This window comes from Centroberyx affinis, unplaced genomic scaffold (genome assembly GCF_046629955.1).
Source record: "Centroberyx affinis isolate AG114_WGS23_722 - 3 ecotype Tasmania unplaced genomic scaffold, CSIRO-AGI_Caff_v1 ptg002629l_1, whole genome shotgun sequence".
In the NCBI taxonomy this organism is placed as follows: domain Eukaryota; kingdom Metazoa; phylum Chordata; class Actinopteri; order Beryciformes; family Berycidae; genus Centroberyx; species Centroberyx affinis.
In genome coordinates, this window is record NW_027280823.1 from 35,731 (window position 1) to 61,574 (window position 25,844).

Here is a 25,844-nt window from a genome sequence, read left to right on the forward strand (position 1 = left end):
AAAGCAACCACAGAAACTGTTGATTTATTGTTTTGTTTCACACTTGTACCGCACTTTACAGCCGTGGCCCATTTGAAACATCTTGCCATTCTTGTCTATACACCTCTTCTAATCTCTCTGACTGTCTTCTTCGTGGGTTTCTTTTCCCTCACAGGAGCCAATGAATGAACAGAACTTTGACACGTATGTGAGTACTTTGACAGACATGTACACCCACCAGGACCAGTACCAGAGTCCGGAGAACAAGGCCCTGCTGGAGAACATCAAACAGGCCGTCCAGGGCATCCAGGTCTAACCGAGGCCCAACAACACATGCAAAGCAAAAAAAAAAGTTTAAAAAAGTCAAAAAGAGGGGAATGGGTTGTTTTTTGCTGCTGTAATCTACCATAGTTCTTCTTTTATTTCTTCTGCTGTTATGCTCTCGACTCCATGGGTATCTCTCTCTTTTTTTATTTTGGTTGTTGTTGCCTTGCTTTGAAAAATAATTGCCAATGGCGAAAGTTTTAAACGAACATTCACGTTTTGTACATTTTCATATGACCTAATATAATGTGATGTACTGTTTATAGCTGCTAATGTATGCACATTCTAGTGTATATGTATTTATTAATTGTAAGCTTGAATCATTTCTTATTTTAACGCGATTTATGGACAAACAGTCAAGGTGACCATGGAGAGAGGCGAGGGGAATGTGAGGAGCAATCATCTCCGACTGGCTTTTCTCCACAGAAGGTCGCTTAATGGATGTAAATTTATCGATTTTTGTAACAATGTTTGAAAGCTACGTCTTCAGTGGTCTGTGTGTTTAACTAAAAATTACGAGAATAAACAACGTCATAAACAAGGAGATTTCAAACATCATGACACGGAAACTTACCGGTGCAAATCCCATCATCCCCAACGGAGTAGTTTAGCTTCAAACTGTCCTGTACCGTCGCGAAAAAAAAACGTTTTCTTTGTTCATTGGAAGAACGAAGGGGGAAGACCAACGGCTGCAGAAAATGTAGGAGACAATCTGCCATTATGAATTTATTTTGATCATCAAACCTCGACTAGCTACTAGGACAACGTATCAGCAATATTGGTATGATAATATAAAACCACTTGTTTAGATATGGGATGCAATCTATATGAAAAAAAGTTTGGGTATATGCAATTTCTTATGAATAAAACTAGCAAAGAGCTGATAGATCTTTTTACTAAATATAAATGTATTGCGTTTTGTATAAACCTTTTACTACAATCATGTTTTGGGGATCCGACGCGGGCGAGAGGCGAAGGACTTTGGTTCGGTCATGTTCGACTTTGCACAGGGACTCACCTTGGTTTCCATGTTTTGATGTTTTTACTGTCGACCGAGGCGCTCGGCCGGCAAGCGAGGGGATTTGTAGATACGACTTTTCTTTCTAACGGCTGACGGCTCCGCTGGACTTACAGGGTCAAACGTCCCCAATCCGTCGCAGTAAAGGTATATTGCACTCGTTCAGTAGGAAACGTCTTTCCAATCATGCGTCTGATTGTCTGAGCCACAATAGGACATGATGCGAGACGACACGACTAAGCAGCGCTTTTTTTTTTTTAAATTCTCTTTGATTGTCATTTAAAAGATGGTGAGACAGAAACAGCAGACTGTCGGGTGGCGGCGGCGGCGGCGGCGGCCTTCGCAGCGCAGTCGACATGCGATGTGAACGTCGTTAAAGTCCGTCCAGATGTTTCCTCAAACTACTGACTTGACTACTTGACCTTATCAGCTTGTCTGGAACCGCAGCAGTGAAGCAGTCTGAGTTCTGAACACCATCGGTCATGCATGCACTTTATTGGAATATGTCAAAGTATTTTCACGTGGTAAATGAAGCAAAAACTGTACAGCGAGTTTGTGGAAACTGTGAGTTCAACAAGACTTTGTGCTGGTGAATCCTGTTTGAAAAACGACCAAGAGAGAGTTTCACTGACTTGATTTGCTAATTAAAGGAAAAATCCCCCTCAGATACTTTCACAGTTAGATATCATCAGTCTGTGATGTTCAACACATTCCAGAAGTTATTTAGTGATGAAGTGTTGTCATTTATTTACTTTTCTGGTGAACCCACTTTCCCTCAACCTGCCTCGTCTACTTTTACTGCAATTAGAGATTTAGCCTACTACGTATCCCAGAATGCCTTTCAACCCCCAGAGACGAGGCAGGAACTTGTTGCTTTCAATCAAAAGTGGATGTATCAGCATAGAAATCTAGCTAGCTAGCCAACTAGTTCATGAACACTGGAGCTGCTGGAAACATCTGGAGGTGACGTCACCTCGTCTACGATTGGCCAGTTATCCACCAAGAAGAAAAACACAGCTAACTACTGAATGGAGCCAGGAATGAAAAGTACGTCACCAACAGCTGATTTGAAGTGTTAAAGTGTTTTAGGGGGATTTTTCCTTTAACGTGTCCTTTTGACTTCTACTGCAAAGCCACATTCCATGACTCCACGTCTGTCCAAAGCTTTGTGTCCGCAGCTTCCTGCCAGTATAGTCCTGCATTAGATAGACTGACAGCTTGTACTTTTATTTAGTCGATTATTCTTACTGATACAAAGGAAAATGGGAGTTAAAGCACAAATCTGCCACTTAAAGACAGTCGATAGACTACGTATTGTAATATCAGATGTAAAAGCTAAACTGTAACTATTTACATAGAGACTCTCAACACTAACATGTGACATGCTAGAATGCAAAAGAAATCCATATGAATATTTGTGAAGTCATCAGTTTATTGAAATACTACCGTTTCTTTTGAGTAGTGCGTTAAGGGGTTTTTATACAACGTTCATTTTCTCTCCTTTACCCCTTTTTCTCTCTTTCTTGCAAAATTTCCAGATGAGTTTTGTTACCACATGGCATGGGTTCTGTTGATATTTCTGCTGTATGTTTAAGGTCACAAGTTGCTACGTGATATTTCATTTGAATTGTGAAGTTTGTACAATTTTTATCATGCTGGTGTTGGCATCTCTTGCTCTGAATAAATCTTGTGTTGCAACACTGATGACGACCTTCTCCTCTCTCCTCTCTGTCAGACCGGATAACTGAGAGATGATGGTGATTAGGAAAGATAATAATAGAAAGATAATTAGTGCATACATATTTAATTGATCTATGTTAATGGCCGTCCTACAGTGACGGCAGCCACTGGCACTACAAAAGCTACAATAAGACATAAAAAAGCAATTAGGACTGTGATATTATCTGATTTATACAAATAATTGAGGGATATAATAATAATAACGAATGACAGAGTTTCCTGTTAGAAAATACTTTTCACTCAGCTTTCTCAGCTGTATAATACTACAGGAAATACTACAAACAAATACTACTTTTTTTTTTTTTTGATGAATACATTTTTTTCCTGAATCTACTGTTATCATGATTTGTCTGGTTGGTTTGGTTCAAAACTTAAAACTCTATATCAGGATTTTTTAAACGTCTATAGAGAAAATGAATGTGACACTTCCCGGTCTGTCCGGCGGGTGGCAGCAGAGAACCAACCAGACCAGGTGCACAGTATCGACGAAGAAGAAAAATCCCGCCTTTTCTGCTTTTCTCTTCGTTCAAGACTCTTCGTTTGATTTTTTGTATTTATGTACTTAGGTCCCTTTGTTATGTATTTTTCCAGTTAATAATATTATAATTGTTATTTAATATACAATTCAAAGCAGAAAACACTCCACATTTTCCAAGAGTACCTGGCTGAGAATCTACTGAAATTATTTTTCTCTTAAGTTCTACTTCCGGGTTAAAGGAAGTCTTCTCTTCCGGTCTGAGAAAAAACGTGAAACGCAACATAAACAAACCAAACTGGGGGGAAAGTATCTCGGGTTAAAGCCAAGCGCGCGCAGATACAACGTTAGCTCGGGTTTTTTTTAACGGGTATTAAAACCCGCTCGGATGTAACGGTCGGCCCGGTGTGCTGGGTCGGAGGTGACCATGGTGAAGTGTGTGGTGTCCGGCTGTCCCAACAGAATGGGGAACCGGGGAGCGTTCAGCCGGAGCCCGAAGAGGTTCTTCAGCTTCCCCAACGACCCGGCCAGGGTGAAGGTACAGCCCGCTTTCATTTTGAATAGCACTTTGTATAAGACTCGGTTCCTAAAGTGTTTCTGTCGGTGTGTCTGCGCTGCTCTGCGTCCATGTTTCTGTAACGTTACATCACTATGAGCCGACATATTTCTGACAACTTTCTTTACATTGTGTTTCTTCCATCTGTAAATATAACCTGATAAACTGACTCCTTCCCACGTTTTCCCACTTCTAGTCCCGATAACGCTCCGTTCTCTTTGAGAGTACTGTTACTGTCCGCCAAACTCCATTCAAAGATCTGTCAGTTTCATGCTGCATTGCTTATCAATAAACGTACACACCTCTTAGAACATGACTTTACATGCTTTCTGAATCGTTAGGCTCCAGTGGTTAATTCGGCGTAGTTTAATCCACCAAGCAGAACCTAATTTCAGTTGTAGCAGCAACTTGCAATGCAGAGCCACTTCTAAACGTTCAAAGTTTTTGAAATAATAAATGCTGCTTGGTGGGTTATCTATACGCCGAATTGAAAATAGGCTGCTAGTGAGTCAGAAAAGCTCTTGAGTCATGTTTTCTGTGGTATGTATCTTTGTCAGTAATCAAAGCCACATTAAAGAGACCGATTTCTTTCATAGAGTTCGGCCTGATGTTTCTCTCCATATCAGAGAGAAGGGCGCGTTTCGGGGCTCGACCTGCACATCTTTCTCTGCATATGAGCAGATACAGATTACTGGAGACATTTCAATATCTGGGCTGCTGCTTCCATCTGTAAATATGATCTGATAAAGTTAAGAGCTTGCAATGCACATGTGGCCAGTCTGGACATTATTTCCATGTTTCAGGCTTATTGTCATGTGCTTAAAAGTTGTTTGTAGAGTTCAGTGCAGTTAAAACCTTGTACAGACGGTGCAAATACACATGAAATATAAAGTTCAGATGACAGTAAACACAGCAAAACAGTAATTGCACTGAAAGGACATTAAAGGGCTTTAAAAGGACAAGAAGATCAACAATAAAACAATAATTGACTAAAAGGACATAATTAAAATCCCTTTTAATTGTGTGAGCTCCATCTGTAATTTTGGATCATGTGAATATCTCACAACGCACATCTGCACATCTGTTCCAACCTCCAACTAAATCTGAATGAAGGCGCTATATATATAAATTTATTCAGCAGTTGTAATAATGTCATTATGTTCTTTTGTTGTAATTAATTGTATGGTAACACTTTACAATAAAGGTTAGTTAATGCTTAATTAGCGGTTAACTAATGTGTAATTTACTAATGGTGTTCATGTTAACTAAGGTATTAATTTATACACTATTAAATTATGTATAAATTAATACCTTAGTTAACATGAACACCATTAGTAAATGATTACCAGACACGTTAGATAACTGTTAATTAAGGGTTAGTTACTGCTTAGTGACCCTTATTATAAAGTGTTACCAGTTGTATTATTTTAATACTCTCCCTTTGTTTTTGTGTTATTTTCATCTTTATCCTTCTCTTTGCTGCTACAACAACCCAGTTTCACCACAGGGATCATTAAAGTTTCATCTAATTTAATCTAGTCTAATCACCAATATAGTAATCAATAATAACAACGATGCTCACTGTGTCAGGTGTGGCTGGCGGCGCTGAGAGAGACGGACAAGCAGGACTCCACGGAGCAGCACTATATCTGTGAGGACCACTTCCTGCCCACCGACATCACGCCGCGCGGCATCAGCGAGGACGCCATTCCCATCATGCCGCCCTACCTGGACGGGCCGCTGGGCGTCATCAGCCCCTGGGGCGCCGAGTCGTCCGAGGAGGAGGAGCAGTGGGCCGGCGGCGGCGGTGAGGAGGAGGAGGAGGATGATGATGCTGCTGATGAAGATGATGAAGATGCTGCTGCTGCTGCTGCACCGAACCCCCAGCAGCAGGTGAACAAACTGTCTGTCACTCACAGGCTTGGGCCGATATTCAATATTATCGAATATTGCGATATTTTCCGCAATATGGAATACCCACCGCCCCAGCTGTTCCCCACCAGGCCACAGCACCATGTGTTGCTTAGATCATTGGTTCTCAAAGTGAGGTCCGGGGACCACCAGGGGTCCTTGAGGGGGTTCCAGGGGGTCCCCAGCAAATTGATGAATTGTTAAACTTCACCATTATTTAATTTACAACAAGTTAACACAATTAGAGAATGTAGAAGAATGACTATTTTGGTATTCCCGAATGGTATTCGGGACAGCCCTAATTATTGCACAGGTGTGCCTTGGGCTGGTCACAATAAAAGGCCAGTCTAAAATGTGCAGTTTTATCTTGAAAAAATATATTTATTAGGCACTGAACTATGGATCTCACATGACTAGGGCTACAGATATGCATTTTTTGAAAACCAGTCAGTATCTGCTGTGAGCACCATTTGCCTCATGCAGTGCGACACATCTCCTTCCCATTTTGATCAGTTTCTCTGTTATCTATCTACCTGCAATACAGATAGTCATGGAGTTCTGGACAAAATCATATCTAGCAATAAAAGACAAAATCTCATCAAATGGGGGTCTGTGGCTCTAATGTGGACTAAATTAGGGGTCCTTAATATGAAAAAGGTTGAGAATCACTGTCTTAGATCACAAATTGTGCACATTTTTAAACTTATAAACCTATAATCTACTAGTGGTAGGACAAAAATAATCATAGTTCTAGTGACAAAATTCGTCATTTTACTTAGTGTGTTCCCTTAATAGCAGGAATGAGCAAATTACACCGAACAGCTGTTGTTTCCACCAGTGCTTGAATAGTAAGATCAAATTTCTTGAAATTTGATGTAATTTAGAAGAAATAAAATGAAATAGATGGAAAAATAAACTATTGCGATATTTTTGCAGGACAGTATCGCGATATTGAATTTTTGATATCTCCCAAGCCGAGTCACACATCCTGCATTTATGCTGCAAATTCACAGATTTATTCATACTGTTATGTTTTCTCATTTGTTATATATGACACATATCTTTAGATTTTCACTTGTTTTCATATTGCTTATATTCTTTGCCTCGGTGTGTTCTGCTGCTGTCATTTTCCACACGCTGCATCTATAAGCTTAATTCATATGTTTCAAATGTTTTCTGATCCGCAGCATCCAGACGGGAGTGTGGAGACTCGCTCGGAGCGCGAGGCGTTCAGGTACCAAACCTCTTCAGTCTGCTGCTCACTGCTGTGTTCAGGGTCTGGCTCTTTGTATACTGAACAAAAATATAAACGCAATACTTTTGTTTTTGCTCCCATTTTTCATGAGTTGAAATAAAAGATCTAAGACTTTTTCTATGCACACAAAAGGCTTATTTCTCTCAAATTTTGTTTACAAATTTGTTGAAATCCGTGTCAGTGAGCACTTCTCCTTTGCCAAGATAATCCATCTACCTGACAGGTGTGGCATCAAGATGCTGATTAAACAGCTGATTATTGCACAGGTGCCTTGGGCTGCTCACAGGAAAAGGACACTCTAAAATGTGCAGTTTTATCTTGAAAAATTACATTTATTAGGCACTGAGGCAGCTATGGATCTCACATGACTAGGGCTACAGATATGCATTTTTTGAAAACCAGTCAGTATCTGGTGTGAGCACCGTTTGCCTCATGCAGTGCGGCACATCTCCTTCACATAGAGCTTCTCAGGTTGTTGATTGTGGCCTGTGGAGTGTTGCTCCACTCCTCTTCAATGGCTGAGCCAAGTTGCTGCTGGATATTGGCAGGAATCCACGGATTTAAACAAGTTTGTGAACAAAAGAGAAATAAGCCTTTTGTGTGCATAGAAAAAGTCTTAGATCTTTTATTTCAACTCATGAAAAATGGGAGCAGAAACAAAAGTGTTGCGTTTATATTTTTGTTCAGTGTGTCTCAGTTGGCAGAGCAAGGCACTGAAGCTCTCAGGGTTTGGGGTTCAATTCCCTCTGGCACCAAACCAAAACACTCCTGTACTCATAGGGTTGTAAACTGCAGCTGTTCCCCAAATAGCATATATTTTATATTAGCTTGGCACTAATGATGAATTTAAAACTATAATCTAATGGGGTTTTTTTTTTGTCTTTTTTCCAGCAGCTCCCCGAAACTGAGCAGCGAGATCCAGAGTGTAAACGCTCCCAGAAACTGTGAGTCGTGTTTTCATTTGGCTTTGGAGTTTTGTAACGGCTTCTCTGCAAGAAATGTCTGTTTTTACAAGTCGTTTTGTCTCCTTCAGTCTTAAAATCACACTTTTTTTTTTTAAATTGTGACTAACGAGTTGAGATGATGTCACTTTCCTCCAGTGCAGATTAATTTCTTTCAGGAACTTTCTGGAAACAAGAGTCAGCATCTTGAAATCAGATCACTTTGCTAATATCAAGATGTTGTCACTTGATTTTAGAAATTTCTTGAAACAGTTTGGTTTGTGTTGGAAATAAGAGGAATGATGTCATCACACTGGTCCATTTTTCCACTTCTTGCCACATAAATAAAACATTACGACTGAATACAAGATGAAATAAGTTAAGATGGAATTTTTTCTGCAGTGTTTGATGAAGTTGGATCAGTATGGACACACAGGCTGATAGAATATATCCTGTTTATTTATTACTTTCATGTCAGAAAAGTTTCATATCGCAGCTTTAAACCTCTGATGAAGCGATATTAGTTGGGTTTTTTTATACGTGTAATGACAGAGTTTTGAACACTGAGCAAAATCAAGATATTAGTCTGAATGAGGCTAACTCCCGGTGCATTGTGGGTGCTGTGTCGTGCTCAGACGTGCCCCTGGGGCTGCTGACTCGGCGCTTCCTGCAGCTGCTGCTGGCGGCTCCGGACGGCGTTCTGGACCTGCGGCAGGTGGCGGCGAGCCTGAAGACCCGCCGCCGCACCGTCTGTGACATCACCAACGTCCTGGACGGCATCCGCCTCATCAGGAAGCAGTCGGCCAATCGGATCCAGTGGATGTAAGTAGCTGGACGAATAAACGGGTTCGGTTTGATGAAGAGTATCTGCAGGTTGTGATTTCTGTTCAGGTTGTTTCAGTGTTATTGGTATGTTCTAAAAATGTGTGTCTACATTTTATGTTTTAGGCTTTTATCTTATGTTTTTATGCAGAGTGAATTCAGAGACAAACAGGTCAACAGTAAAATAATCTTCAGTTCCTACCGAGCGCTAGGGCTGAATGATTAATCAAAATTTTATCGAAATCGCAATATGGCCTACTGCAATTTTCAAATCGCAGGAGGCACAATATTTGTTAAAGGTGAAATGTGTCAAAATAGCATTTTAAAGTAAATATTGTGGTGCTGCAGAGATGTCCTGGCCTACACATCATATTCTACAGACTTAAGAAAACATCTTTGTTTGGTACAGATCCCCGCAAAAATCACACCATAATCATTTTAATACGTTTTTCAATGAAAATGAGAATAATGATGTAAAAATGATCATTCCCTCTAATATCCCAAATCATATCGCAATTGCAATATCAGTCAAAATAATCACAATTAGATATTTTTTCAAAATTGTTCAGCCCTACCGAGCGCCCGCAGTATGAAGCTGCTGGCTGCTCCTCTGTTGCTGGTGGCTGGTAGCTGAGCCTGTGTTGCTCCTCTCAAGGCAACTGCTCCACCGTTGCCGGTGGAGTTGCCACAAGCCACAGCAATGTTGCTGTAATCTCACAGGAGTCTGTTGTTATGACAACGCAGCTGAATAGATTTTTTTTTTTTATCCCTGCAGTTCAGCTTTGTTGCCTTTTGCTGGAACTGTTGCTCATCTGCATTGCCCAGTAACTAGCCAAATGTATCTCTATCACCAAGGTTTTGATACTGGGCAAAATTTTGTGCAATTCTGATGTGTCTCAACATTGTGGCTTTAATCACACAGCAACATCTTGTTGCCAGGAAAGATTTGAATAGATTTGTTGCGTGTTGTTGGGAGTGTTGCCTTCTACATTGCCCAACAAATTGCCTAAAGATCGCAGTTATGACCATTATATTTCTGATCATCATAGCCACACTTTAATCCATCTCTACCTCTCTACAAGGTAATATTGCTCATCTCTGTTGTTGATATACTTGGTAGTTTTAGTGGCAATGTAGATGGGCAACATTCCCAGTAAGAGGCAACAAAGTGAGTCACAGTGTCAACAAACCTTTCCAAATGTTTCCTGACAGCGATGTGTTGCCATGCGATCAAAGAGACAATGCTGAGCTGGAGGCAACTCCTTAGGCAACTTTGTCTATCAGTTGCTCAGAAAGTTTTCCTGTGTGTCATTGCCGTAACATCAGATATCATCATTAGATGAAACTTGAATCATCTGCTTTAGGGAAATTGTGTCATTGCAGCAGCAAATAGTAAAAGGATACAGCAACAAAAATATGTTATTAATAAGAATAAAGCAAATGAAGGATATTAAACATTGTCCAACTGACAACACTAGAACATGACAAGTAGAAGGTTGTGGATGAATCCGAGGCAGAGTTGCTGTAAACCTGTCGTTGCTGCTGTTGCCCGTTGCTCTGCAGAGGGAAGAGTCCGGTCTCCAGCTTCCTGGGGAAGCGGCAGCAGAAGTTCCAGAGAGAGATGCAGAACCTGAAGCTGGTGGAGGAGACGCTGGACGGACTCATCAAGACCTGCGCCCAGCAGCTGTTCGACATGACCGACGACTCCGACAACACCGGATATCCTTTCACACCCAGAGGTCAGAGGTCAGAGGGCCTCCCTGGCTTTCAGACGGGTTTACGTATATTAAATATTAAGGCTGTGATCACATGGGAGGCTTTCCTGAACCTGCTTGTGCCGTTCTTCAGTTGTTTTCACTGGTTTGTTGCAGCAGGCGGCAACAGCTGAGCTTAGAGCAGTTTTTCTCAACCTTTTTCATATCAAGGACCCTAATTTAGTCCACATTAGAGCCACAGACCCCATTTGATGAGATTTTGTCTCTCGCACCCAAATCTGAGAATATTTTTATTGCTAGATATGATTTTGTCCAGAACTCCATGACTATCTGTATTGTAGAGAGATAACAGAGAAACTATGATCACAACAGGCATTCTTCTACATTCTCTAATTGTGTTAACTTCTTGTAAGTGAAATAGTGCTGAAGTTTAACAATTCATCAATTTGCTGGGGACCCCCTGGAACCCCCCGCAAGGACCCCTGCTGGTCCCTGGACCCCACGTTGAGAACCACTGGCTTAGAGGAATCAGCAGCTGTCTGATCAGAATCTAAAGTGTCAAAAATCTGCCAACAGTCGGTCGGTTCTTTAGTGTTTTCCACTTGCCGTGTCATTAAGTTGACAAAACGTTTTCACCTGTGTCTGTGTTTGTCCGTCCAGGATATCGTAGCAGGATATCTCAAAAAGTTGGGCACAGATTTGAACAAAACTTGGTATGTAGGTTGATTATGGGCCAAGGAAGAATTTTTCATGTCGATTGGGCAAAAGGGGGCGTGGCTTATCATCTAAAGGTGCATAAGTTCTAGGGCTGGGCGATATGGTTGAAATCAATATCATGATAATCATAAGGATTTTTCTCTATCAATATATATCACGATATGCAAAATCACGTTAAATAATCAAATGAATGTTCATCTCATTGAACCGAATGGTGATGTTAGGTGTGATGTCAAACAAAACAGAAATATTCAAATAATATTCCTACCATACCTCATTTTATGGTTTTTAAGTAAAATTTGCTTGTCATCATTTAGACAGCAGAAATGTGTGTCACCATATCAAAATATCTTCATATCATGACGATATGATAAACGATAATATTGAATTATCGCCCAGCCCTACTAACTTCCTTGCGGGGTGTTGTCGGACATGGAGGAGGTCTGTAGTAGTTACAAGTGGTAACAATACCAACGTCACAGTGTTTTATACAGGGATTGGAGGATGGGAGTGAAGACAAACAGCACACCTGACTCAGCAGGAAACAGACAGCAGGAATACTGTGAGACAACATTTGCAAAGAAAAGACACAAAACCAATTTCCTTATTTTTTGGACTTTGGGGAGTCCAACCACCGGAGCGGTCAGTGTGTCTTTGTTGAGGAAAAAGGTTCTTGAGTCAGAGGTTCATCTTAGTTGAATATATTTATTAAAGAGGAGTCTTCGAAGAGGAAGAGATGTACGCAGCAGGATGCCCCATACACTTCTTCAAAGGAGAATAGGATTGAGCTGGTCTTTAAGTATCTTTCAAGGATGCTCAGAATGTGCTGACATGGGACCAGCTCACAGAATCAGAGTTACAGCAACATGTGTTATGTCTTAGTTTAGAGGATTTACAGATAGTCTGGGACATCCAGGAGCCACTACTGACAAGAGACCTCTGGCCTAGTAAGTTATGGCCCATCAGTCCCAAACGAACTGATCACAAATTATCAAGAATTTATAATTCCCCGGACAGAGGTCCTAAGTCACGTGGCCAGCATAAGGCCAAACATCTCTCTCACAGTGGACATGAGTTTGGTAAAAAACCTCATGCGGCATGCTATTATATTTTTGAACTGACAACATTTAGGTAAAACCTCAAACATTCATATAGAGGAAAAAGACCCAAATCTTCAGAAATCATACCTTCAAAATGAAAATTTAAAGCACACATGATTACAAATTATTTCAATCACACTCATCATAACATCATTATCACCTCATTTCTAGTTACTTACCAAAATCAAAAGAAAACTAAATCAAATCCAAACATACTGAGGTAGATGCTGGAGTTTTTCATTAATGATTAGCGATTTAAAGTAAAACAACACACGCAAGAAGCATCCTACTCTATGTATACTTCACTTTTCAGATAGGAAAACATTACTTCTAGGGGTTACAAGCAAGCCTCACACAATATGGATAATATGGATAGAAATCAGAAACAAAAAGAATATATAAAAGCTTGTCGTCTTCAACCCATGAGCTTTACACTCAGTAGAGGGCCACCACGTCTGAAGAGGTGCTAGCACATTGATGCAGAGTGGTTTGGATTCTTCCGTCCTCATACTGGCCTGTTGTGATCAGCATAAACACAGTTACACTTCAGTAGTATGGTCATCATTCCAGAGCACCAATTCAGCATCTGAATCAGAGTCATCATAAAATGGAGCCCAGTCCATCTCTGGACTAGTACTTGTAACCACAGAGGCGTCCCCACTAATGACAATAGGGGAGCGCCGGACATCCTGAACAACAAATTGGCGAGCAGGTTTCTGCATTAGAGACAACAGGAGAGAGATACTGCATTTGATTGCCACCACCGACTGACCAGGACCACAAAACCTATGATCAGGGGCTGAAATATCAACCACAATTTGGGACCGAGAGCCAGTTTAAGCCAATTAATGAGATCCCAGCCCGTAGCACTGGGAGAATCATGTGTCTTCATGTCGTTCAACAGAGAATTTAGGTGATGGACCACATGGGTGACATTATCAGAGGGATCTGGTATGTAAGTGCAACACTCCTGACCTATTAAGTGACATACACCACCAGTGGAAGCCAGAACATAATCAAGGGCCATTCTGTTCTGTAACGTAACCAGTCTGTTAGCCTTTTGTTCCTCATTTAGAAAGTCAAAACCCGCCTCAGCCTGCGCTGTGAGGTTTTCCAAATCTGTTGCCACTCTGTCTATTTCATGAGCATTTCATACCGCACCGTACCATGGTAATAGCCCTGACATGAACCTTCTTCCCTCACTAATCCTATCCTCTCCCCGCACGCGATGGGGATAGTACGAGTGCCTGTGGGTCAGAGTTTCGTTAACATACATATGCGGTATTAGATATGCTACATAACAGGAACCAGTCCAATTGGTCGGGAGAAAGGCATACGCTTTATTACCACATACGAATACTGTAGATGTTAGAGTATTTGCTCCATCACTACTTGGCCACAACAGAAAGGAAGTATTGAACATTGCAGGCTTAGAGGGATCAGTTTTTAAGGTCGAATTGATAACTATCTTCTGTAGGTATGGCGCCCGCATTTGAGGACACCATTTAGAAATATTCTCATACGTGCCACAACTAGATGGAATGTAATAGTCGCATGTGCTGTTACCTAGGAAAATTTGGGATTTTTGTCCTTGTCTATACCGAGAAATACAGTACTGCCCAGTCGGCACGTAGGAAGGGTTTAGAGTTAGCACCGGCGATTGTAATGAAGGGAAACTATATCTTCAGAGGGCTAATTCAGTGAAATTAACATTCCGCGCATTATGGCCACAATAGTCTGTAGCGGTCACTTTAGTAAGTTCCTGATACTGTCTGAATTTCGCACAGTCAACCTGACCTCCGAAGTAAGGACTCTTCTGCATTGCCAGTACCCACCCTACCATGTCTGGTCCTGACAGTGGGCTGGGAATCAAAGGCATCCCCTCTCCTGCCATATGGGAAACCTGAGCACAAACATAACAGTTAGATCTTTTGAGGGTGTAAGCAAAATCATGCATCAATTTCATGTACAGATTATTGTGTGGAACACCGTTAGCATTTCTCTGTGATGATACTGTTTCTCCTAGAGGTGCACGACATGACCTGTTCAGTTTATTCAGAACAGTGTTAGGTTCTTGAATCTTCTCAGGAAGTGCCTTTGAGTGTGATGTCGGGTGTAGCTTTGGAGAAACTACCCCCAGGATGTCATCATCCTGCGCTGAGGATCCTGAAGGGGTTGCAGCAGATGGTTGCTCTGCAGTCCCGGGCCCTTCTGGTGTCTGCTCGCTGGACGCTGCTTTTCGGTGTCGCGTGGAATGAATCCACTCAGCTTTGCCTTCCACTTTAACTGCTGTCCTGGTGGTTAACAGCACCTGATACGGTCCTTTCCTACATGTGATGGGCCATGGGCTACCTGGGCCAACACATGGAGGAGAGAGAGGGGACACACAACTCTGCCATCAGGATGGAGCCACAAGCCAGACTCCTTGTTGGAACTACAGCCTTTCCTATCCATACATTCTTCTCTAGCACATCAGCACTGGATTGGGCACCAGCTACATCATTAAAAGAAGGGATCGGCATCAGGGGAGGCGCAGTTTTTTAATATTGCTTTACCACAGAGGCCGCGGCACGGGCTGCTTGTTTCGCTGAGCTGAGGTTCCCTTAGGTAATGCATGAGCTTCCACTACACCAATATCATCAGCAATGGCATAACCAGCAATGTGTTCATTATCTGATCGTCTGGATGCAGACCTGTCAGTATACAAGATCATGTCACAATTACCTATAGGGGTTTGTAACAGATCTGGACACGGCGATGTGCATGTGTCAACAACATGTGCGCAGTCATGTGTCATCAGTTCATCAGAGTCAGAGTCGTCTACCAAAGGAACAAACGTGGCCGGACTTGGAGGGGGAGCGTGCTTTACAGTGATGTGCGGGCTGGATAGAATCATGGTTTCATAACGCGCACGGCGCGTGGCAGTAATATGTTGTGTTGCGGACGTGGTGAGGAGGTGCACTACTGCGTGTGGAGCAAATACAATGCAGTCATGAGCCAAAACAATGGCCGATGACTTCTCAATCATCAAAGCTACAGCAGCAATGGACCTAAGACAAGACGGCCACCTAGAAGCCACAGCACAGAGTTTCGCTGAGTAGTATGCTACCGGCCTGTAGCTGGTGCCATGTTTCTGAGTGAGAATCCCCGTTGCAAAACCATATCTCTCATCGACATATAGATGGAAAGGCAGAGTGTAATCAGGCAGTCCAAGAGCCGGAGCACTGGTGAGTGCTTGTTTCAAAGCATTGAACGTGTCATTCATGGCTGGAGACCACTGGATGATTTCTGGCTGTGCTTTCAGTGTTGCCGCACGGAGAATGGAATCGAGACGAGCGTAGTCATAAATCCATTGTCTGCAGTAATTAGCCATTCCCAGGAATGAAAACATCTGTGCTTTTGTTTCAGGGGGTGGAAGTGAGCACAAAGCTCTCACCCTCTCAGGAGACAAAAGTCTTTGTCCCTCACTCAGCACATGGCCCAAATACAAAACAGTGGGCAAGCAAAACTGCAACTTGGCTAGGGCGGCTCGATGACCTTTTTCTGCTAGACATTGCAAGAGGACGACAGAGTCTGTTTCGCAAGCCTCTTCGGTGGGAGAGGCTATCAGCAGGTTATCCACGTACTGCAACAACGTACTTCCACGAGGCAGTTGGAGATGCTCTAAATCACGTCTTAATGCAGCCGCATACACGGCAGGACTCTCTGTGTAGCCCTGGGGGAGCCTTGTCCAGGTGTATTGCTTGTTTTGAAATGTGAAAGCAAACAAATATTGGCTGTCAGCATGTAATGGAATGGAAAAGAAAGCAGAGCATAAGTCCACCACAGTATAGAATTTGGAATCTGCCGGCAATGAAGACAAAATGGTGTTGGAATCTGCCACGATGGGTGGAATGGGAATTACCGCGGCGTTAAGCTTTTTTAAGTCCTGCACAAATCTCCACGCATCTGGTCTGCCAGGTTTCGGAATAGGTAGAATCGGGCTGTTACATGGACTTACAGTCTCTACCAGGACGCCTTGTGCTAGCAAAGAATCAAGAACTGGTTTAATTCCATGTACCGCTTCATGAGGCAAATTGTATTGTTCTTGACACGGCAATTGGACACCTTCGCGCAATGAGACTTTATGAGGTGTTGCGGATTTGACAAAACCCACGTGATTACTGTGTTTAGCCCACAGTTCTTTAGGGACTTTTGAAAGTGCCGGGTGAGGTTTGTGACGGTGCAGCGGTACTGGTGACACATGAAGTTCAGAATCTATGTCCGTCTGGGGAGGAGGTGCAAGTCTGTAACAGTGTTGACCCAGCGTTCCAAACTCTAGCTGCCCGCATGGAGTGTTAGGAAGTGTTTCTAGGCGTTTTACTATTGGTCCTAACTCCTGGGGCTCATGGTTGGGAGAAGCATGCTGTTGTTGTTGTTGCACTCTATTTTTAGATCTACAATCTCTCTCCCAGTGTCCAAACTTACCACACGCCCTGCACTTATCTCTTTTCTTATTCCGGTGGGAAGACGTGCGCGGTGTGTATGGTATGTACTGCACGGACCGTGTGTTTTGATTCTCAGATTCCCCAGATCTACTTCTCCTGTCAAAAATGCCATCCCTACACATGTTGGTAAGTCGTGTTACTGCTGTGGGGAACTCCTGGTCCTGCCATCCCACTTGGGACAATTTGTAAGCGGCTGCTACTTCGGAACGCAGACAGTTCATCAGTGTTTGGATGGCTAATTGCCGATGTTCTGTAAGGCCAATACCCGCATTGTTCTCCCATACTGTTCCGAATCTCTGCAGAAATTCTATGGTGTCTTCATTCTTTCCCTGCATGCATGATGTGACCTTGCTGAAATCCCCAACATTCCTGGCACTCAATTTTAAATAATTCAGGCAATGCGTTGCAAACCAGTCTGCTCTACAGAGATTGTCACCTTCCGATGCCTGCAGCCAATCCCCGTCACCAGTTCCATGAGGGAAAAGAAAGTTGTTTCTTACAGCTGCCCATTCTGCTTTGTAAGCCAATGACACCAGCTGACGTACATCAGGAATCAATGCATCATAGATTTCAGCTGTCTGCACCAACCAACCATGAAATGCTGTTGGCCTGGTCAGTGGGTTTGGAGCATCAGTTAGCATTTGGCGTACCTCCATGGGAGTCCATGGTTTTAGAATTGGTGTGTCTCCGACCATTAATTTAGGAGCTAGTAATGTAGGAGGTTTCTTATGTTTTTGTTGTGTGTCTGTGGAGTCTGATAGCGACTCTGAACTTACTTTGATCTTTTTCTGGGCAGATGTTTTACTCTTACGCTTTTTACTGTCTGAAAGTACAATGCCTTTGGGAGGTAAGCCTTTGATTTTACAGGGTTTATCTGCTGTGTCAGTCCTATGCCGTCTTGATTTGGTTGCTGTTATAAGATCTGTATCAGACCTGTATCGATGACCCGATCTATGCCCTCTAACTGGAGGGGGTTCACTGCTTTCGTCTGTGTCTGTTTCAGTATCAGTTTTACAAGCCAACCTGTGTGTACGCCTAGTGATGTATTCAGTGCGGCTAGGTCCTTTCTTACGTATACTAGGGGCCTGTATCGGACTCTGCTCTGATTGAGTACCGCCCTCAGCTCCGCCCCTATCAGTGGCCCCCCTTTGGCTGCTCTCTCCGCCATCATTTGGAGGCTGTCTGTCTGCCTGAGCTGATCTCTGTTGCCTTATTGCCTCTGTGCATGCAAGTATGTCTATGAAATCATCTGAAGCTACTGGTGTTTCTACGCATTGTTTGGGAAACAGATTGACATTGCTTACTTCTACTGTTGGTTTCTCTGAGTATCGATCACAATTTATTCCACCATTTCTCAAGTGTCGCAGAAGGCTTTCAGGGGTTGCTTTGTTCTGTTTTCGCACCCAGATATGCAATAGTACAGATGCCTGTTTAGCCAAATGACCTGGATACTTGTCTTGTACCTTAGTAACCTCTGCATTTCTCACCCCGAGAGCGGACACAACTTGAGACAACGCCCTAAGTGGTGTATCGTTAACAATTTTGTCAATCATTTCCCTCAATTCAGGCCCAATAGTGTTACTTTCCTCCTTTTCCTTTTTTATCTCTACCGTTAGTTTTGCTTTTTCTGCCTTAGAAACTTTTGGAGTTGTGGTTGCATTAGGCTTTGAGACAGGATGTTTCTTTGCTATTTTTCTCCATCCTTCAACACATGCTTGTACATAATCATGGTTCCAGCCCAACTGTTTTGATTCAATTCTTACAGCCTCCAGAAGTTCTATCTTGTCTGGGGCAAAAGATCCCTCGACTGGCCACAATCCTTGTGTACATTTGGCTAAGTCATGTGTGAATGGGATAACGTAATTCTGTCCCAATTCTTTGCTTACAATTTCTGCTGGTGACCCTGGTAGGTAAACAAGAATCTGTTGTCTTCGGTGGGTCTTCAGAATATCTTTTGCTCTCTGTCTCTCGGCCTTTGGCAACTCCAACTTCAAATCCTGCTTTAATTTCGACTGTCCCTTTCCCATCTTGAATTTTTACCGACACACCACTATTTCATCAATCAAAATGTTGTATTTATCAACCCCAAGAATCCAACAGTAGAATACAATTTGAGATGCCTTATTTAAACCTTATTTTAAATCCAGATTTGAAAAATTACACTAAACCCCCAACAAGAGTTATGGCTTCAGCGACACAATCACAATACCACAAAAGAATCTAACACGGCACTATACATTGCATTATATCACATTGCATTATCCAGCATTGAAACATTGCATCAATCCAACATTGCATAGAACACAGCATAAATGAGATGGTTATTGCATTAATACATCATTAGCACTCACTCATTAGTCCAGTTATTCAGCGAGATGAACTCTGCATATTGTACCAAGTTTACTCTCACATACAAACTCCTGTGCACTTCTGAAATGCCTTCTCAGGAAGTTTTTGTGTTTGTTTTTTTTTATCTTTGAGAAATGTCAAGGTAACTCTCACTCCCTACCAGGCACCGTTCCAACCCGGGGCAGTGAGAGAATCGTCTTATTGTTCTTACTCCAATTAAAATAATCAAAAATGAGACTTACAATTCGCAGCCGTGGTTGCTCACTTACTGATAGTCCCACTCTCCTCTCCTCCTTTCCAATCTGAAAGGTTTAAGAGCTTAAAACATAAAAGTTAACAGTGCTTTCACATAGGATAAGTTATGTCATTTCTCATGCATTAAATTCACTTTATTGGCATGCAAAAGGGAGGGTGTATATATTCAATGCGAGACCTCTTTTCTTTGACTCTTATTTTCTTATTTCCAATTGCACTTTGTGAGTGAACCCATATGTGTATTTCTCCTTAATAGTTTCTCTTATTTATATCCTCCTGCCTAGATCGACTCTTTCCTTTTAATCCCGATTTTTCTTGATCAGATATTCATTCATATCAAATCTCACTACTTCCAGCAGACGTAATCTGAGATTTAGGTCAAAGCGGCTGTCCTCCAATGGACCGATACTAGACAAGGCTTACATCTATCATTCTAGCCCACCGAGCTTCCAGCTCTGGTCGAGTTTCTTAGAATGTCGAGGGGCGCCCCCACATAGGTGTTCACTCTAGTGCTCAGTTCTTTTTGGATCCCGTCAAGCAGTGCCTGGGCAAGACGAATAAAAATTTGTACTTACCCGTGTTTGCTTTGTTGGGATCCTGCCGACAACGCCAATTTGTTGAGGAAAAAGGTTCTTGAGTCAGAGGTTCATCTTAGTTGAATATATTTATTAAAGAGGAGTCTTCGAAGAGGAAGAGATGTACGCAGCAGGATGCCCCATACACTTCTTCAAAGGAGAATAGGATTGAGCTGGTCTTTAAGTATCTTTCAAGGACGCACAGAATGTGCTGACATGGGACCAGCTCACAGAATCAGAGTTACAGCAACATGTGTTATGTCTTAGTTTAGAGGATTTACAGATAGTCTGGGACATCCAGGAGCCACTACTGACAAGAGACCTCTGGCCTAGTAAGTTATGGCACGAAGGTTACAGTGAGGTGACCATTCACAAGAACAGTGCATTCCCGTGCATTCCCCATGGGAACCCTAGTTCAGCTGTTCATACATGTATGTTAAATTTTTCTTCCACAGTCTTATTGGTAAAATGTTTCAAACTCAACAAACCTTTGACCACTGAGCAAAAGTAAAAAAATAAAATCTTTAAATATGAATCTGTATTTGTATGGATGTTTCAAAACACAGCCGCCTCTCTACTGTAAACTGTCAAATACAGCTCAGGTGAAATAGCAGCAGTGTAGTAACTGTGGATCAAACCAAACCAGATCAGATTTGTTGTCTTTAACTCGTCCTGCACGGCGGCCTACGTGACTCATGAGGACCTGAGTGGGATCAGGGTGTTCCAGGAGCAGACGCTGATCGTCGTCAAAGCTCCGGAGGAAACCAAGCTGGAGGTTCCTACTCCTAAAGAGGTGAACTCACACTCAGGAACGGGTCCTGTGTGACTGTGCTTTGGGATCTGACAGAAGTGTGGATAGCATCTTTCTTTTTCTAGTGTTCTGTCTTAGCTTCTTCTTCATTTTTGGGTGTATGGTAGATTCTGTATCAACGATAATCAACTAATTGTCATTTAACAGTAAAAACACCAAACATTTGCTGGTTGCAGCTTCACAAACACGAAGATTTGCAGCTTTTCTCTGTTTCATCTCATTATAAAATCAATACTTTGTGTTTTTTGGCTGCTGGTCAGACTCAGTAAGACATTTGAAGAATCACTTTGGGCCCTGGGACTGTGATGGGCATTTGTTATTATTTTTGACATTTTATAGACTGAACGATTAATTGAAAAAAAATAGATAGATGAATCCATAATGAAAATAATCGTTAGTTGCAGCCTTAGTTTTAGCTCTGACTCTAAATTCTCAACACATGTGGAACTTTGTCCCTCATCATGTCCCTTAACATCCGGACAGCACAGTTGATTATGAATAATTTTTGTGAATAATGATTGTGAACTATATATCACAGTTTTAGTTTCCATCATTAATATTTGTACATTATTCTTGTGTAGGCAAATAACAAAACATTTCAAAAAATATTGTTCCTGAAATGAGATGTGATCACTAACTGTGACCCCAATATCTAACAAATAATCAAAACATTTTCACATACACAAGAGCTGCACAGTTAATCTGCAGAAGAGGATTAATTTATTTGAGTTCATTTTGTTTGAGCTCTGAGATTAATTTCAAAATTATGAGAATATAGTCAGAATTCAAATTGTGACTTTTTCTCATAATTCTGAAATTAATCTCAGAACTCAAATATATTTTTCATGTGACCCTAATCCTCTTCCGTATTAATCTCATCTATCTGTAAATTGCAATTTTATTCCCACAACTGGTACAAGCTACATTGGTGATATTGAAACATTTCATTTCATTTAGACTGTCTGCTTCATCTAATAAATATCTGTAAATACTTTAAGTCATGTAAATGAATAGTGGTGATGACAGTGTGTGTGTGTGTCTGTGTGTGTGTGTCTGCAGGACAGCATCCAGGTCCATCTGAAGGGGGGGCGGGGTCCCATCGGGGTGCTGACCTGTGAGATGACCTCTGACCCCGCGGAGCAGAGCGGCTGCTTCCTGACGCTGGAGGAGAGCCGGGTCCGGACCGCCGCACTCAGCACAGGTGAGGAGCTGAGAGGTGGTCTGCACTGAGCTGAGGGCCGGTACCAGGCTGCTGGGGGCCGGTACCAGGCTGCTGAGGGCCGGTCTGATGGTTCTGGACCAAAGGCCAATCTCTGAACCCAACGTCTATCGGTCTGATGACGATCAGACTCTGGGGGCGACGGACAATATTTGGGGGTTTCCGGTGCAGCCAGCGGACATCCGGGCCAAGACTTCCTCTTCCGTGCGCCGGTCATTGTTTACAGTCCGATTAGCAACTTGAGACGCGAGAATGGAGTCGGAGTAGAGAGAGTGGAACGTTTCTCCACACAAAACACAAACATCGATACTTTTTGTAGGTGTTTTAGGTCTGGACTTACCTTGCGAGGCAGCTGGATTCGCGAGATCACGATCACGCGAGAATCCGTCTTGTCAGGCTTCAAGTTCTGCGTTTGTGGCCGAACCACAGTGGTTCGGACCAATCAGCGTCCTGTGAGGGCAGCTGGGGGCGGGGCTTAGGTGTGACGACGGCGAGAAGCGACTGTTCATTCACAACAATGGCGGCTCCTAAAGAGGCTAGCCTAGATGCTGCTATAACATCACTTATTTCTGAACTGGAGAGTCAGAGTCCCTTTATGCGCAAATTTTCCTTACAAAGACGCAAGAATCGTCTACCGACACACTAACTAATTTACATAGTTTGTTGTTGTCTTTCCTCTTCGGCGCTGTCCTACTACATCATATGGTTCGTTGATCTGATCGGTTGAAGTTAGCCTGTGATAGACGGTGATAGACAGATGGTTCATCCAATCACCTGTCAAGTATTTTTTGAAAGTGCCTGCCCAGTTTCCAAGGACGACTTCCCAGATGGTTCTGTGTAACAAACCATCTGGCAAGTCAGGTTAGGTCCAGACGACATTTGGGCTAATCTCTATAAATCTATATATGAGACGTCGTCTCTCGACTCCGACTCCATTCTCGCGTCTCAAGTTGCTAATCGGACTGTAAACAATGACCGGCGCACGGAAGAGGAAGTCTTGGCCCGGATGTCCGCTGGCTACACCGGAAACCCCCAAATATCGGCCGTCGCCCCCAGAGTCTAATCGTCTTCAGACCGATAGACGATGGGTTCAGAGATCGGACTGAAGCTGATCATGTTTGAAGTCTTTAAATCTGACCTTTTTCATGCCAAACAATTCCCAAAAATTACTCAGCTTTTCCTCTAAAAAAAAAAAAACCTCAATAACCACCAGATCCCATTTAGATTTTCCTAATTTTCTAAGAGTTTATAAGAGTGGAGCTGTGGTTCATCTGGACAGTGTTGTGTTGTGGGATAGAGACGCTCATCAAAAACAGTCAGATCTGCATGAGAAATCCCAGTGAGGAAGACAGAACCCAACCTGTTATTAAACTGAAGTGTGTTTCATGTTGGTGCAGCAGGTGGCGCTGTTTCCTTCAGCTGGACTCAGGTCTGCTGAGGAGAGTTCAACAGGAAATAAAGAATTTCCTCTGCAGTTTTCCTCACTGAGGACTGAAACATTTTCTGATCTTTGCACAAAAATAAAAAATGGATTTCATGATCTCACATAAGAAACTTATTTTCTTATTTTTTTTGCCATTGTGTTTCTCTTCTGCTCATCAGACATGAGAGACAGAGCAGGAAACTCCTGCAGCTCCCCTGCTCTATATGTTAGAACACAACAGAATCATGTTATTCATAGAATTTGACGATATTTGACATGTAATTTCATTCAGAACTCTCACTGCAGGTGAAAAAAAGTCAAGATGTTAACGTAAAATAATTTGTTCCCCAATTAATTTATATTAATAATCACGATAATCAAGAAGATCTTGTCAAAAATCAAGACTTCATTTTAGCCATAATTGTTCAGAGTTTGGTGTTGTGGGTTGTCCACTGACATGTTGACTCTTTGGAGGCAGAAATAATCTGATTGGTTGAGTTAAACCTCAGTGGGCGGAGCCAAAGAACCACAGTTTTTCTGGCTAAGTAACATCAGACTGAAGCTCAGTGAGAAAGACAAGAGGTAAGAGAGGAGGAAGCAAATATTATGAAGCCTAGCACTCTGCTGCTAACTGAAAAAATACAATCTATCCATACTAAGTTATCTAGGTTAGCTAGTTAGCTAGCTGACCTTCAAGTTCAAACTAGACATACTAGCTTATAGCTAGCTAGGTAAGCTAGTTAGCTAGCTGCTGAGCTGATGACATCATGACTGAATGAAAAAAGAAGTCAGTCGTTTATATTTTATTTATATTTTATCCAGAGTTTCTTCTTTGCCATTCAGGTTAGCCAGTTAGCTAACTTGCGCTCAGAAAAACTGTGGGTCTTTGGCTCCGCCCACTGATGTTTAACTCAACCAATCAGATTATTTCTGCCCCTCAGAAATGTTTGTAGAAGTAAAACTACAATCTTCATGGTGTTTTTGTGTTTTGTGTTGCAGAGAGTTCGTCTCCTCACGGCGCGGTGCAGAGTGCGTAGCTCCGGCCGGCCAGCAGGAGGCGCCGCTCCGTCCAAATGAAATCTGATCGGCTCCGGGTCCAGAGAAGGGTCGGAAAACTGTACAAAATGTCTGGAAAAATGTAAAAATACTGTTGGTCAGTGTCAACACACAGGGGGTCACAGTGTACGGAGATTTAAACCAAACAGTAACTGACATGTGATGAGTCAGATCAACACACACCAACATCTGTGGATCCAGTCAGCAGAGCGATGAGCGCTGTGGATCCATGGATCTTTTATCTTCACACCATTATGATTTTTATATTCCTCAAATCACAAACTCCATCCTGCCGTTCGGTTCAGCTTCAGAGGAGAAATCATGGAAACGACGAAGGTGACGAGTTCTGAGCTTTATTTTTCTACGTGAAACGCCGGGTCCTGCTGGACGTGGTTTTGGGTTTCAGGAGGATTTCCTTCAGTCGTGTCGACTCATCACTGCAGCAGAGTCATGTTCATCCACAGCATCCTGTCCTCAGTTACAACACTCTGTATAATATTTTACCTGTTTTTTTGTTTGTTTTTTTTTACCTTTGATCAAGTATAAATTGTTCTCATTTTGATGGGTTTTTTTTTTATTGTGTTCTGGATATAAAAATGTTTTCATCATGGTTTGATATTTCTAATGAAGAAAACACCTCAAAGATTCTGTTATCAATAAAAAAAGTCACTTCTATCAAACTGGAGTATATGTGTGTTTATCATCTGGAGGTGTGTGTGTGTGTGTGTGTGTGTGTGTGTGAGTGTGTGTGTGTGTGTGTGTGTGTGTGTGTGTGTGGTCTACAGGTTAGAGAAGCTGCTTGGGGATCAGAGGAGTTTCACTTTAACATGAAACAGAAACGTCACATGTTCAGTTTTTGCAGCAATGTTTTATTTCTGCTGAGGAGAAGCTTCAGTTACACTCATATGTGTAATAATTGTGATAATGAAGATTTCTAGATACTGTATGTCAAATTCACATGGTTCTCCACCATAAGTGATTTATAGATATTAAGAATCCCCATTTTGACTTGTCAGAATTGGATTATAGTTATCTGGAATTAACATGTTTAACTTGTCATAATAGTAGATATTCAGATAATTCAAATTCACATGAAGACTAATGACAGGAATTATA

General features: G+C 42.2%; 2 protein-coding genes across 3 annotated transcripts in view; both read left to right on the forward strand.

Moving 5' to 3' along the window:
• LOC139657093 (myelin transcription factor 1-like protein) overlaps window positions 1-295 on the forward strand; it is a gene marked incomplete at its 5' end in the record, with an annotated part of 35,857 nt that extends 35,562 nt beyond the window's left edge. Inside the window, one exon of the mRNA XM_071534805.1 lies at window positions 155-295. Coding sequence (XP_071390906.1) covers window positions 155-295 — 141 coding nt within the window. The remainder of the gene's footprint in view (window positions 1-154) is intronic.
• A 3,513-nt stretch (window positions 296-3,808) lies between these two features.
• Window positions 3,809-25,395, forward strand: e2f6 (E2F transcription factor 6). 2 transcript variants are annotated; one of them, XM_071534809.1, is made up of 9 exons: window positions 3,809-4,074; window positions 5,683-5,985; window positions 7,191-7,237; window positions 8,150-8,202; window positions 8,835-9,021; window positions 10,585-10,740; window positions 20,898-21,012; window positions 22,090-22,231; window positions 24,672-25,395. In XM_071534809.1, exons 1-9 carry the CDS (start codon window positions 3,964-3,966, stop codon window positions 24,707-24,709), a joined length of 1,152 nt encoding a protein of 383 aa, XP_071390910.1. In that variant the 5' UTR covers window positions 3,809-3,963; the 3' UTR covers window positions 24,710-25,395. The 2 variants fall into 2 exon arrangements, with proteins under 2 accessions (XP_071390910.1, XP_071390911.1); XM_071534810.1 differs by having other exon boundaries at window positions 8,153-8,202.
• The last annotated feature ends 449 nt before the right edge of the window (window positions 25,396-25,844 follow it).